Below are 13,856 nucleotides of genomic sequence, written 5' to 3'. Positions count from 1 at the left end.
AACAATTTTTAATTTAAATTCAGGAACAGTAAAATTGCTTTTACTTGAATTTCGATTTTTCTAAATGCTGACAGATACAAAAAATTGCTCTTGACCATAATCACAAATCACGGTGGAATGCCATTACGGACCTAAATTACAAAGCGATTTTCACTCATTTTGCGTGAAGCCACAAAAATTAGCCACGGCATTTTTTTCGGAAGTTTCATCTATAAAAGAAAGTAGCGGTCGTAGTGTCGGTTCAATTGATAGATCGTAAGTGAATTAAATGGTTCTATCATGATTTTTCACGTAAGTTTTATCAAAATGTCCCTGGCAAACGAATCCAACATTTATTTACAGACTACACTAGCAACTCTTCTACTTCTCCCTTATATATCTACTCAAGCCCTACAGCCCACAAACAAAACCAAAAGGACCACAGTGAACGATCAGATCTACAGCCACGGAGATGCCAAAGCCGTTCTATTCTACATGGAAAATCCACGTCCTGTAGAGCTGCCCGAGCTGCAAGCATCCGCAAGCAATCAGGGCATAAGAAACTTCTACCCGGCACCATCTAAGCCTTTGGCTCTGGTTAGTGTGCAACAACCCATACAGGTACGTTCGTAGAACATCTCCGGAATATTCTCGCTGAAAAATAAATCTGTAGGTTTTCGAGCAAGATAACCCGAAACAAGTGGCTGAGCAACAAGTCCTCTATGAGTTCCAGCAAACTCCCACCAATGCCGTGTCCAATGTTCATGTCAAGCAACTGTTCCAGCCCAGCAACCAGGATATGACCACCCCGATCCCGAACATCCAGGGGCAAGCTACGGATCCGTTTCCGGTCACCCAGCCCATAGCCTCGGGGTACATTAGTAGCCCTTCAAACTTTCAGACGCAACAGAAGCATTTTGCACCCCAATCCTCGTTGGTGGGCATTAATAGCCCCAACAGTGCAGCCACCGTAAGTAAAAACGTGTTTTTTTTTTCACGTTGTCACAAATAATGTTTCTTTGAAAGCGCTTTAAAATAATTAAAAATCTAAAGCAAGTAGTGTTTGAACGGCCCTCGTAACAAAACTCAGACTCCTCCCATCGACTTCCGGACCCAAGTCACGTGATCTTGTATGCGTTCATATGACAAGGGTCACGTGAAAGGGGTGCCTGGTGTGTGACGTCACAATCAAACATGGCCGCCAAGTGGTTCTTACAGGGGATAAGTGAAAACTTGTCTTCAAGTGATAATGAAATGAAAACGCATAAATTTTGTTTTATGTTTATTAAAAACATAATATTTTAATATGTCGCTTTGACCACGTATGTTTATATATTTAATTAAAAAAGTCACGATCACGTGACAGGGGTGCCTGGTCTGTGACGTCACGATCCAACATGGCGGCCAAGCGGATCTTACCGAGGGCAAATGAGAAGTTGTTTCCAAGCTCCAAAAAAACGGACAAATATTGATAAGAAATTTTAATTTCAGATAGTGTCACCCGTGCACCATAGCGTGTACACAAACCACGGCCTAGGATCGGCCCAATCGTTTAACTCTTACCAAAACCCATTTTTAACGGAAACCCCGCAACAGTTCCAAAGCGGCACCAATAAGGCCCCGGGAAAGTACATCTATTTAAATGGCAAAATTGTGTACAACCCGGTGCACATCATCCCTCAATCGAAGCTAACCCCGAACAGCGTTTACCATAAGGGAGTCTACCATAACCAGCAAAAACTGCCCTTATTAAGCAACAATTTACCAAACAATTTTAAGCTTAACCAGGCGCAGGCCCAATCCGGTTTAAACAAAGATTTCACTGTGCCAACGAGTCCTGCGCAGCCCCAATTCGGACCGAATAATAATAATAGAGACTTTAGTCATAGGGCTGCAGTGAAGCAACCCTCGGAAAAATTGACTCCCCCGGCATATTTACCCCCCATAACGAAACAAAAGTAAGTATTAATATTATGGGCAAAGTGAGTGATAATTGAGGATGGTTTTAGTGCTGGCTTTAAGGCCCCTAAGAAGCTGCACCCCATAGACAAACCCTCGCAGCCCATAAAAGAAGACGTACAGGAAGAAAGGGAGGAAGAGGGGGAACAGGAGGAGGAGGAGCAGCCCGAAAGGGAGGAGGAAAGGGAAGAGGAGCTGGAGGACGACGACGAGGAGGATGCCGCAACAGAGAACGAAGGTAATTCTTAGTAAAGGCACTCTAGTGGAAATAAAATGTTCTTTGTTTCTTGCAGAAGAGCGTGAAAGTCCAGAAAGTTATAGTGAGGAAGAGACCTATGGTTACGAAAGATTCCCCTTCGATGATGATGATGATGATGATGAAAGGGACCATTACTTTAAACCCACAAAGTACAGAAAAAACAAACACCATCACCATGAGGAAGACCATGAACATCAACACGAAGATGATCATGAAGACCAAGAAGAGCATTCCAGGCACCATCAGCCATCCAAAAGGAAACACCGTAACCCGCCAAAATACGACGACCGCGACTCCTTCGGGTTCCACGAGGGTTACAGCAGCAACAGCAAATACAAATACGCCAAGAAAAATGGGAAATTGACGAAAGGGGATAAACCAAGTGGGAAGTTCAAGAAGGTGAAGTACTCGAAGGTGGGCCAGGGCAAGCCGAAAGTCGAGCACATCGAAGGGAAATTCTCGGAAAATATCCCGGTGACCCATAAGGCGAAGATTTACAAGGAACGCTGGTACGTGTCCAAGGATATCGAGGGCAACATGGGCAGGAAACCGAAGAAATAAGGGATGGGATTTATAGTCGAGTGCTAGTGTGCCAAATGTCTTAAAACAGGAGAACTACGTCGTTATTCCTTAAAGGACTATAGGCTCGTCATACTTTATGTACATATATTTTTTTATATTTTTTTTTAATAAAAAAATTATAATTGAACATTGTGGTTTATTGACTCGAGAAAGCTTGTTAGGGCAACACTGCTTTGTTCTAAGTTGTTCTGTTGAGCGGACAGGGTGGGAATCGGTCGCAAGCAACCTAGTGGAAGTTCTAAAATAATGCTTGTCAAATATAATAAACGAATTTTGCTGAAATTCATTGTGTTGTGAAAGTACCAAGATTCCGAGGCGTCAAAAACGATTTTACGGAAGACAAAGTGGCATAATTATAGAGAAACGTCGTAAAAAGTCCAATTTACAGCTTCTCAGCCCCTATAGCGATTATTTAGAAGATAAGGAGCCCATTTGGACGTGTTATGGAGCGTCCGTGTGGTCGCTTCTATGCGGTAAAGGGATCTCGCTGGGTGATGGGCCGTTAGTACGCGAGTCAATCTCAGGATTTTCTTTATAGCCATTTAATATGTAATGCGGATACGCGTTTTTAACTTTATAACCCCTTACACGGATGCTCAATCCGCATAAGCCGCCCACTCGCGTCAAATACCCCGTGTAAACGTGGTAGTTACTGATGGACCAATCACAGTCGTTTATTTAAAAAAGCAATATGGCGGAAAAAAATTGAGGATTTCTCGCCGAAAATCGGGACCCGTCGAGCAAAAGTGGTTATAACTTTGGTTCTCTTTAGGGTAGAGAAACGATGTTTACCTTTTTATAATCTAGAAATATGGGGCTACAACCTGATTATTTACAAATTTTCATTTGTTTTAGTTTTTTAGCGCAAGGATGCCTTAGAAGTCAACATAATTTTTCTCCTTTGATTTTCATCATACAGGTCGTAACGGTTCTTTGAATTTAATAAAATTTAAGGGGTCGATTAGAGCTTACGTGAACTTGAAGTGTATAGTTTTTGGTTATTATCAGCATGAGGGAAGTATTTCTTTTAACGTCTAAAGTTTGAGAAACTTGTGATGTTCTGGCCCCAAACGGTCTATAAGAGCCAAAACTCTTATAGACCGTTTATCGGTCCGTTAAAGTTTGGCTCTTATAGACCGTTTATAGCTCGTAATTAGGAGAATATTTTACGATACTAATTGTTTTTGTAGGTAACACAGTTTTTGAGTTATGAATTTTTAAACCTTTTTCCACTTTGGAAATTAATTGTGCGCACCCTGTATAATATAGATGAACCAAAACCGATTGAGCAAATGCGTCATTAATTTTACTATAACATACTAAAACCTCATTTTTTCACTATTTTTATAAATAACCCTAAAAGTCATTTTTTCCCAAAAAAGTACTAATCGCTAAAAATCACCTTGCACACAAGCTTTTCATCAAGCAGTCCATGGCCGCGTTGCCAGGGCAACCAATACGTGATTTATCACCAATAAACCCATTTTTATAATCGAAATTTAAATACTAAAACCGATTAAAAACGGGCCGGAATTGATTTTAATCACTTCCCCAGGCTTTCTACTATTTTTACATGTAGGTATCATAACGTAAAACGCCTTTTTTATACCGTAAAACATCGCCTGAAAATGGTCGATTTTGACGTCTATGGTCACCAAGTTTAATGGCGTCTCATGGTCATCGTGACGTCATATTGGTCTAATCGGCTCGGACTTGCTTCCTAATTTTATTGATAAAATGCTTAAAATAGCTTAAAACTTCCAGGAATTGGTATGGAAATATTCCAGAGACTCTGAACAATCCGACTGTACGCATATCTTTTACAAAATCGCGTTCTTTTAACCGTGATAATTGGGCAAAGTTTTGACGTTTTAGGATTTACCGTATTTTCATGCGACACAGTGGACGGATCATTGGCATTTGGCTAGACAAAAATTACAATACAGTGGGTCCTAATGATGAAAAAAAAATCTAATCGTGATTTAATGTAATTATTATCAAGGATTATTTTTTCTTAACTTTATTGTTATTTGCCCGATTTGAATGAAATTTCGGATTTGAGGTTTATTTAGGATAAAATTGATAATTTTTTAATGTTGTGCATAAGCGGTTACGTCAAGTGTTAGCATACTAAAGCATGACACTCCAGAAACCGTAAAAACAACAACTGTTTCTACTGACTAAAATCTGTCCTAGTCTTCCCAACGGATCTACTGAAAACGATATTCGAACATATGCGCCTGGACTAGTACCCATTCGTCCGGCAGTACCATATAGTGGCATTCCGATTGTTACTGTTACATCTGAAATAATCCATTTTTTTAAAAACCCGAATGAAAGAAAGTAATAAAGAGAGGACGCTCCTTTAATTTAGAATTCTTCCATATACGGAAGAATGAAAATTATGGGCACTGTCTGTCATATAATAACAGTAATATTTATTTAATTAATAAGGGGCCGTTTGCGCTATAAAAGCACGTACCTTCGCCGTTTGAAGTCAGTGTGTACCTCACAAACACCATCAAACCATCTTCTACATATACCGAAAATGATCTTCGCTGGGGTAAGTAGTAAGACACCTAAAACACCCCTAATTTTATTTATTTTTTTCTAAAAAAAATTTCCAGGCTGTCGCGATTCTTCTTTACGTAAACGCCGCACTGGCTTCACCCCATTTGGTGAAACGGGGCGTTTTCGAGAGCGGCTACGAGTCATGGGGCAACTCCTTCGACGGGTTCGGGCACAGCGGACTGGGATCCACCGCAATCGTTTCCGCACCAGTCATTTACGTAACAAAAGCTCCCCTTGAAAGTACAATTCAGTCTAAATAATTGTAATATGTTTGCAGAAAGCCCCGTCGTACCATGGACCCCAAATCAGCCCTGCAGAAATCGCTTCAGCCATCCAGGCGGCCAAGGAAGCCTCGGCAAATGTCATGTCAGCCCAGAAACGAGTCCAGGAAGCCAAAGAGGACGTGCTACATCAGCAACACGTCGCCAGTCAGAAACAAGCCGACGCAGCGCTCGCCTTACAAGTAAGTCCTCACCAATAAAAAAAAAACCCGGGAAATTCAAATATGTTTCCTCTCTCTTAGAAAGCGGAAGCGGCCGCGGCAATTCAACAGCAAGAAGCCAAAGCGGCCGCCCAATCGCTCGTCCGTGCCCAGCAACGTTTGGCGCAAATCAAAGCGGAAGTGTCCGAGGCCCAAAGGGCGGCTGCCCATAAAGAAGCTCATGCCGCCCATATTATTCAAAAGAGTGCGAACGCTGCCGCCCATGAAATCCAAAAGAATGGTAAGTGTTTAAGAGCGGCGAGGCATATAGCAAGGGTTTTAATGGCGTGGTTTTAACATATATAGATGAGGCGGCCAAGAAGATCCAGCACATCCAGAGCCACGGTAGTGCGGCCATAAGGCAGGCCGCCGCGGCCAAACAGGGCTCTCTAACCGCCGCCTCGGCCGCCGTGGCCGCCTCTCAGGCTTCCGACGCTCATTCTGGTGGTTACAGTGCCGCCGGTCCTTGGTACGGTCAGAAGGTCGTCGATTTGCATCCGTGGGGTTAAGTGAGGTTACCGTAGTTTTAACCCTTCTTGTCTTTTAACACTTTTTCTATTCTTTATTGTAGTCACTTATTACCGGTAGTATGTAGTTAGCTTTTAGTCATTGTTATGCTTGGTTAATTTAAGATAAAATTAAAAAAAAAATTATTTGGAGTTTTAAGTAAATAGTTTAATTTTAAGTAGTTGTTGACGTTATAAAATGTAAAAAATAAATAATTTTTTTTTATCAACGTAAAGTGTATGTTTTAGCCGCCCTTTTGGCTTCACAGTTTGGCAACGCTGTCACGTTTGGTCAGCCTCTCGTCTCGTCCATAACCTCAACTGTCAACGTTAACATTTTATATAATTGAATTATACACATAAATATAATAAGAGAACTTTGAAGTAATTGTTGTTGTTCTCTTTTTGACTTGTAACTTGGACTTGTTATTGCATATTAATTCATTGATTTTCGCTTCAAAGTTCATAACCTCAAATATCAAGTTTGACGTTCAAAGTTAGGCTCAACAACTGATTATAGTTGTAGATTATAGTGTAAAATAAAAATATTTTATTTATTCCCGTTAATTGTCTTGCACTATGAAATTTGGCAACAATGTGTTCAGGGAGTGCTTAGCAGCTCGGCCATAACCTCAAATATCAATTTTGAAGTTTGACGTAATGCTCAATAACCGAGTATATTCGTGTAACTGTTTTTCATATGTGTGTAATACCGCTGAATAATAAATAATTGTTTGGACGGAATAAATGAAATATTTTGTCCATTAAGCGTCTTGGATCATACAATCTGGCAACACTGTGTTCAAGGATTGTTTAACTGCTCGAACCCAACCTCAAACACTAACATTGACGTTTGAGGTTAGGATCAACAGCCGAGCCGATTATATTCGTGTTATTGTTTTTCATAAGTGTATAATGCCGCTGAATAAGAAATAATATTATTTGGGCCGAATAAATGGAATATTTTGTCCATTAAACGGCTTGGACCACAAGATCTGGCAACCCTGTGGTAAGGGATTGTTTAGCCGCTTGACCCTAACCTTAAGCGCCGATTTTTATATTTGAGAATAAATTAAGAATGACTGTGACAATGTGTCTTATACAGTAGTGAATTACTGAATAATTATGCAATAAAATCAACCATAAAACCTGACAACACGTTAAGAAATCGTTTAGCCCCTCGACTCTAACCTCAAACACTAACTCTGACATTTGAGGTTAAGCTCAATATTATTAAAATTTTTTTTTGTTATGCTATGGTACTTTCCAATCTAAAATTACTCGTACCGCGAACCGGTTATCTGCTATTTCTACGAAATAATTACCGTCGCGTGACTGACCTTCCTCATAAATTAATAACAAATCCGTATGCGAAAACCGCGTTTTTATTGTAGCAGTGTAACTGATTAGTGCGCTTCCACAGATCTACTACACCTACGATGAATCTACACGGTAGAGCGCTGCACTATGTCTTCAAAATCCCCGACCGGGGTGCCATTCCGGCCTTTTATAAGAAAATCTTGGGCATGAAAGTGTTGCGCCACGAAGAGTTTAAGGATGGGTGCGAGGCCCAGTGTAACGGGTAAGTGGTAATTAACTTAATCTTTTATTGGCCTTGAAAGGTGTTTTTGTGTGAGTAATTAAGATAGTTTAGTTTATATGTGCATTTTGCAAGGGCTTATGATGGAAGATGGAGCAAAACCATGATCGGTTATGGGGTAGAAGACACCAATTTCGTGCTCGAACTCACTTATAACTATGGGGTGCATTCTTACGAGAAAGGGAATGAATTTGTGGGCATTACCATTCAGGACGGGGAGATTTTAAAAAGGGCCCAGGCAGAAAACTGGCCCGTGAAGGAGGGCAACGTTTTAGAATCCCCTGGGGGCTATCAGTTTTTTATCGTTGATTCACCTGTACCCGATGACAAAGGTAAAAATTATCATTAAGTATATGGTTGAAGTTTGATTGTTCTGTATATGACTAAGCAGATATTTAAAATTATTGCCAAGTGGGTAATTTGAATAGATACTACATTACTATCATTGACTTTTGTGGTCTAGAGAAGGTGCTACTTGAAATTATGACACTTATGTTGTTATTGAACGTTAATACTTTAATTTCTGTACCTATTTTGGATTCTTATTTGTAGATCGGATTCTCAAAGTGTCTCTGGCCTCCTCCAACCTCTCGAAATCCCTAAACTACTGGAACGGCATCTTGGGTCTGACAATTTATGACCGAACCGAAAAATCCGCCACATTTGGTTTCGACGAAAAAGCCACCAAACTGGAACTGGTTGACATAGGAGTGCCTATAGAGAGACGCGAAGCTTACGGTCGTATCGCCTTTTCCATTCCGTATGAGGAACAAGAGCCGTTATCTGAACGTATAGAGGAGCATAAACAGACGATTTTGACCCCACTGTTGACCCTACCGACCCCCGGGAAGGCCACGGTGAGGGTCATCATTTTGGCCGACCCCGATGGACACGAAATCTGCTTTGTGGAAGACGAGGGGTTCAGGAGTCTGTCGGAGGCGGATTACGAGAGCGAGCAGGTGTTGGAGTTGCAAATGAAGAAGGATAGATCTTAAAATGGGTGGCAATGTGTGATATTTACTTGAAAGTTTTGATTTTTTAGTTTATGTACTTCTATATTATGTTTATACCTTTATGCAAGTGTTGCTGTTATTAATTTGGATCTCTGAATAAAGTTTAAACTGAGGCAAAGTTACAGGGATTAATATGTTTTTTTTTAATAAAATGTTTCAATTTTCCAGGCAGGCAAACAAATGCTTTATTTCGTCCAGGCAGTTGATGCTATTGATCCTGATTTTTCCCCAGGGATTAAACTAAGTCTAATTGAAGTATTTCTTCTGTTTTCAACTGCCTGGAAGAGTTAATTGATTTTTTCCTTTAACTCGATTAATAGAACTGCAAGGATTATACATGGTTGAAAAGCTAATTAAATAAATTATCCAGTTCTTAGTTCAAATTGAATCTTTTGGACTGGAATAGAGTGTAACATTTTAGGGAAAAACTGAGTGACTATTTAAACCAGATTCTACATTGAATAGAACCACCACAGTCTTTTTAGCAGTCTATGTAGACCGAAGTCTCATCTTTTTAGGTGGATATGTACCTGATAAATTGCTGTTTAGTTTTGCCCCAGTTTAATGATTTTTTATACGTAAATTATCTATAACTAATAGTAAGTTCAGCTTACTCATATACAGAGTTGCAACAAGTCAAATTTAAATAGACTTAAGTCTTAAGTTTTAAGTCACATCCAAAATCAAAATGATTTAAGTTTTAAGTCAAATCGAGTTCAACATTCAAATGATTTAAATCTTAAGTCTTGACTTAAATCGTTTTCTTTTAAGTCAAGTCATTTTACTAAAGACTTAAGTCAAAATAGCATGATTTAAGTCAAATTTATGACTTAGGTCTTAAATTTTGATTTAAATCATTATGCGATACGAGTTAAGTCATTGATATATAATGTCAAAAAAAGGTATGATATAAATCAAAATTCTCAAGCGAATATAACAAAAATTACATTCAAGAATTTATATTTCGTACATTTTAATATTATTTTATTACTGGTACACTGGTACTTACTATTACTGGCTAATATGTGGCAGAAATGCAACTAGAAGATCACTTTTATCTAATTTTATAAGTTATCACAATGGGTGATAATTAAATTGGTCAACGTTATAGGATAGGTAGGGGCTGCACTGGTGAGTACTGTAGGCAAGTAACATTGACTTTTTTTGACAAGTAACATATAAGTAAAATACACTCTTCAAGCTGGTTGAACCTGAAAGCAACTTTTTTATTTTATGTTTCGTTACAATATTATTAAGTTATATTATAGATACCATCCGGTACCCTGAGGAAATAAAACCACTATATTAGAACTTTGAAAATGTTTATATTAAAGTTAAACACAGCTGAACCTAAGGAACATACATAGTACAAGTACTAAATTTACAGGGAACATTAAACCAACTTTTTTTAAATATATACATAATACATACATTTGTCACTTGTCAGAAAGTATTTTTTTAAATTTGGACACTAAGCAATGTTTTTAATTAAGCTATCAAATGGACCATTCATGTCTAGTAAAAAGTGGCCCGTGAGTCTTCTTGACTTGGGAGCAGGGACCCTCCTGGGAAGAGAACCTAATCAGGGAAGAGAACCTACCCAAACCTAGAAGAACGAACCTCTCTCAAAAAGACTGTCTTTAGTGTCAAAAGGGACAGTTCTCCTGAACTATTAGCCATTTCGACCAATAGGATGTATTTATCTCTCCCGGGGATGCTCTCTGGTCCCAAATGAAAAATCGACCCCCTGTATGTCATGTGCGTATAATGTAGAATGCGTTATATTTTATTGGCTTTCAATAATACTAGGTTTTCAAAATTTAAATCAGAGAGTGCATGCCGCCTAGGAGAATTGATGAATGTTGCAAACGAAAACAATCTTTCGACGGGTGCCGAAGATGGCAAAACAGCGTTGAATTTAATAAAAGCCTGCTTAATGCATGGATATTTATTTAACATTTCAATGTTATTTTCAGAATCTTGCAAGTATTGCAATACTGCAATTCAAATTCATTTAAAGAATTGGCTGTGGCTAGATTTAAGGAATCACTTGTGTCGCTAAACTCAAAAAAATCAGTTTCGAACGTATTTTCAGAACATTTCACCGCATTTAGTTCTGATTTTTTCTCAATAGAATTAAGTTCAGAATCAGGTACTGTTTGAATGACTATATTTTTCAACTCAGTTGTACTTAGGGCCAACCCAGTATCTTTAAAACCAACGCAACTTAAATTTCGGATAAGTAATAGTGGCAACTAAAGCAAACCGTGACAATTTTGTTAAAGAAAGATAGCTTGCAAACCGCACTGTTAAAGAGTTTAAACAGCTCTCTACTACTAAATTTAAGTATCTAAAACTTTGAGTTTTCTGTTTTTTTATTGATTCAGAGGTAATTGATGTTGGCAATATCAATTTTTCCTTCATCTTCATCGTTTAACTCTGAAGCCTGTGATATCGTTTCGTCATCGTCACACTCTTGCTCTTCGTTTTGGCCTGTTTGCAAGATAATATCCCCGTGATTTATTCCGAATTCCTTGAAAGCTTTAATGAAGTTGGAACCATCATCAGTTTGTTTCAAACAAGCCAAAAACATTGTTAATCTCATCTAACATTTCTGCAATTTTGTCAAATGAGTGTGTTCCACTAAAGCGTCTGCATGCTAATGCGATTGATTTTCGTTGAAGTGTTTGGTTATCGATCCAATGACATGTCACTCCCAAAAAGCTTCTTTTCTTAGATGACCAGATATCAGCTGTGGTACATACAAATAGCACGTCTTGTAGCAAAGATTTAACGTTACTAAAAAAGTTAGTACTAAGCGACGTTAATTTTTTTTACAGCTGTTGTTCTGAACATAACTTTCAAATTAAATCCATCAAATATCTGAATAAAATTGGGATTGCTAAGGACTGAAACGGAGCTCATGGTATTAATAACAAATTTAAGAAGCCGCTGGTCGAATTGATCTTACGTAATGGCACTTGCCTGAGCTATACTATATCTAATATCTAGCTGCTTGTTGCTCTTAAATGGCTTCTGAACCTGCTCAGACTCTGAGAGTTTATCCTCCTTTTTATATTTTGTTTTTTAACTCTTTTGTATTTATTATAGTCATTAAACGCTGTGGCGTGCTTAACCTTTAAATGCTTTATAAAATTTGTTGTTACTATTGTTTTTCCTTTAATGGATTTCGTGCCTTTACAAATTTGACATATTGCAGCAATATTAAAATTATTACTTCGGCTAACAATTTTAAAAAATTTGCCATCTAATAATGCTGATTCATTTGATGGTTCTTCATTATCTTCATCTTCTTGGGGACAGCATGAACTAGAAGTTGATACGGAAGCTTCATCAATTTCCATTACAGATCTTGGGTCACTTGGTTTGATATAGTTTTTTATTTTATTTTGTGGCTTTACCAATGACTTTACGTTACAATAATCCTCTATTTTGGTTTTAAAATTGTCCGGAATTTTCTCCAAATTCTTTCTCCATGCTCTGTCAATATGCCATGTGCAATATAGTCTGATAAAAGTGGGCACATAAAAATGTATATTTTTTGTTAGACTAAAAACATTAAGTAAACAAATATAACTCATAAATTGAGCAGGATGCATGACTTTCTTCCAGGCATTATAATATGCCTCTGCCATGTCCGACATAAAAACTTGTGGCCTAATTTTTTTTCCAGTTTTCTCTTCAACACATGAAAAAAAAATCTCCATAATGTTCACATCGCTTCTGTTGGATATTAAAAAGGCACCTGGATATCCTTCCCTAAGATCATCTAGTATAAGAAGAGTATGGAGCTCAAAGCCATATCCATTAACACCGTGTGTGCCATCTATACACGCGCAATCATCACCAAACCTATTACAAAAAAGAAGGTTTATAAAAAATTGTACTACTGTACCATTAAACTAAATATAATATACCTTAACAGTAACTCTTTCTGTGCTTCTGTAATTATTATTAATACAAAGTCTTTAGATTTTAGATCAGGATATTCACTAAGAGTGCTATCTTGAGGCTTATAAAACATACAGGAATCACTAGTTTTCAGCTCTTGCACCCAAGCATCGACGCTAATAGCGTCATTTTTATGCCGAACTGAAGATCCACTTAAATTAAAAGCCTTTTCAATGTTATATAGATCTTTTTTCGTTAAAAGATGGAGTCGTTCAAGCTGACAGTTTACAACAGAATCCCTTACTTCATCTAAGATACATTGTAAAGGAATTTTTGCAGCAATAATTTGTCGTTCTTGCTGTGTAAGAAATAGATGTCCTATATCCTGTTCCTGCCTATGCCCCACATGGGTTTTACAAAAATCTACTGTCCATTTTTTTTTCTTTTATCACCACATTCAAAGCAGCCGGGCAGTAGGCATTCATTTTATTGCTTCCCTGTGTTTTAATTTCTCGATGGTTATTTCCCCTACTACTACCAAAGTATATAGATTTCAATGTTTCATTGTTAGACTGTGCTACTACTGACTTAAATCTTTTCTTTAAAAACTTAAATCTTTTCCAAAAAATTAAATGGTTTACCTTGTTAAGTCTTTTATAAAAACTTAAATCTTTTTCTTAACTTAAATCCTTTTTAGATGACTTAAATCGTTTCTCGGTGACTTAAATCATAACTTCTGATTTAAGTCTTTTATTACTGACTTAAGTTTTTCCTATTTGAGACAAAAGTATTTAAGTCACACATAATTTAAAAAATGACTTAAATTTTAAGTCTTAAGTCAGCATTTTTGAAATGAATTAAAATAAAATTACTTAAGTCATTAAAATGATTTAAATAAAAAAAAACGATTTAAGTTTTCTAAACCCTTGCAACTCTGCTCATATATCATTACCTAGGCATGTGTTAGCTTGGCAATCATATAGAATAAAAAACA

General features: G+C 37.7%; 3 protein-coding genes across 5 annotated transcripts; all 3 read left to right on the top strand.

The window, feature by feature from the left end:
• Window positions 1-239: 239 nt before the first annotated feature.
• Window positions 240-2,758, top strand: LOC126746599 (histone H3.v1-like). Its single transcript, XM_050454910.1, has 6 exons — window positions 240-291; window positions 343-600; window positions 653-949; window positions 1,471-1,937; window positions 1,989-2,176; window positions 2,232-2,758. Exons 1-6 carry the CDS (start codon window positions 280-282, stop codon window positions 2,756-2,758), a joined length of 1,749 nt encoding a protein of 582 aa, XP_050310867.1. The 5' UTR covers window positions 240-279.
• A 2,466-nt stretch (window positions 2,759-5,224) lies between these two features.
• On the top strand, window positions 5,225-6,567 carry LOC126746620 (uncharacterized). The gene is made up of 5 exons (XM_050454946.1): window positions 5,225-5,342; window positions 5,407-5,568; window positions 5,628-5,813; window positions 5,874-6,072; window positions 6,138-6,567. The coding sequence occupies exons 1-5, from the start codon at window positions 5,328-5,330 to the stop codon at window positions 6,338-6,340; spliced, it is 765 nt and encodes a 254-aa protein (XP_050310903.1). The 5' UTR covers window positions 5,225-5,327; the 3' UTR covers window positions 6,341-6,567.
• Window positions 6,568-7,191: 624 nt separating this feature from the next.
• Window positions 7,192-9,078, top strand: LOC126746619 (glyoxalase domain-containing protein 4). Of its 3 annotated transcripts, none has more exons than XM_050454945.1 (4): window positions 7,192-7,346; window positions 7,761-7,919; window positions 8,013-8,269; window positions 8,490-9,078. In XM_050454945.1, exons 2-4 carry the CDS (start codon window positions 7,777-7,779, stop codon window positions 8,930-8,932), a joined length of 843 nt encoding a protein of 280 aa, XP_050310902.1. In that variant the 5' UTR covers window positions 7,192-7,346; window positions 7,761-7,776; the 3' UTR covers window positions 8,933-9,078. The 3 variants fall into 3 exon arrangements, with proteins under 3 accessions (XP_050310902.1, XP_050310900.1, XP_050310901.1); XM_050454943.1 differs by lacking the exon at window positions 7,192-7,346 and adding an exon at window positions 7,561-7,703; XM_050454944.1 differs by lacking the exon at window positions 7,192-7,346 and having other exon boundaries at window positions 7,574-7,919.
• Window positions 9,079-13,856: the final 4,778 nt, after the last annotated feature.

This window comes from Anthonomus grandis, chromosome 17 (assembly GCF_022605725.1).
Source record: "Anthonomus grandis grandis chromosome 17, icAntGran1.3, whole genome shotgun sequence".
Taxonomy (NCBI): Eukaryota; Metazoa; Arthropoda; class Insecta; order Coleoptera; family Curculionidae; genus Anthonomus; species Anthonomus grandis.
Note: the sequence above shows the minus strand (reverse complement) of the source record. Positions and strands in the feature narration are given on the sequence as shown.

What these genes read in the sequence shown, in the direction of transcription:
- LOC126746599 (XM_050454910.1), top strand. An exon ending in GTGTGCAACAACCCATACAG is followed by an intron (nt 601 to 652) that starts GTACGTTCGTAG and finishes ATAAATCTGTAG; the next exon opens with GTTTTCGAGCAAGATAACCC. An exon ending in CCCCCCATAACGAAACAAAA is followed by an intron (nt 1,938 to 1,988) that starts GTAAGTATTAAT and finishes GGATGGTTTTAG; the next exon opens with TGCTGGCTTTAAGGCCCCTA.
- LOC126746620 (XM_050454946.1), top strand. An exon ending in TTTCCGCACCAGTCATTTAC is followed by an intron (nt 5,569 to 5,627) that starts GTAACAAAAGCT and finishes ATATGTTTGCAG; the next exon opens with AAAGCCCCGTCGTACCATGG. An exon ending in CCATGAAATCCAAAAGAATG is followed by an intron (nt 6,073 to 6,137) that starts GTAAGTGTTTAA and finishes TAACATATATAG; the next exon opens with ATGAGGCGGCCAAGAAGATC.
- LOC126746619 (XM_050454943.1), top strand. Translation starts at nt 7,594, where the DNA reads ATGGTACTTTCCAATCTAAAATTACTCGTACCGCGAACCGGTTATCTG. An exon ending in CATAAATTAATAACAAATCC is followed by an intron (nt 7,704 to 7,760) that starts GTATGCGAAAAC and finishes GCGCTTCCACAG; the next exon opens with ATCTACTACACCTACGATGA. An exon ending in ACCTGTACCCGATGACAAAG is followed by an intron (nt 8,270 to 8,489) that starts GTAAAAATTATC and finishes TCTTATTTGTAG; the next exon opens with ATCGGATTCTCAAAGTGTCT.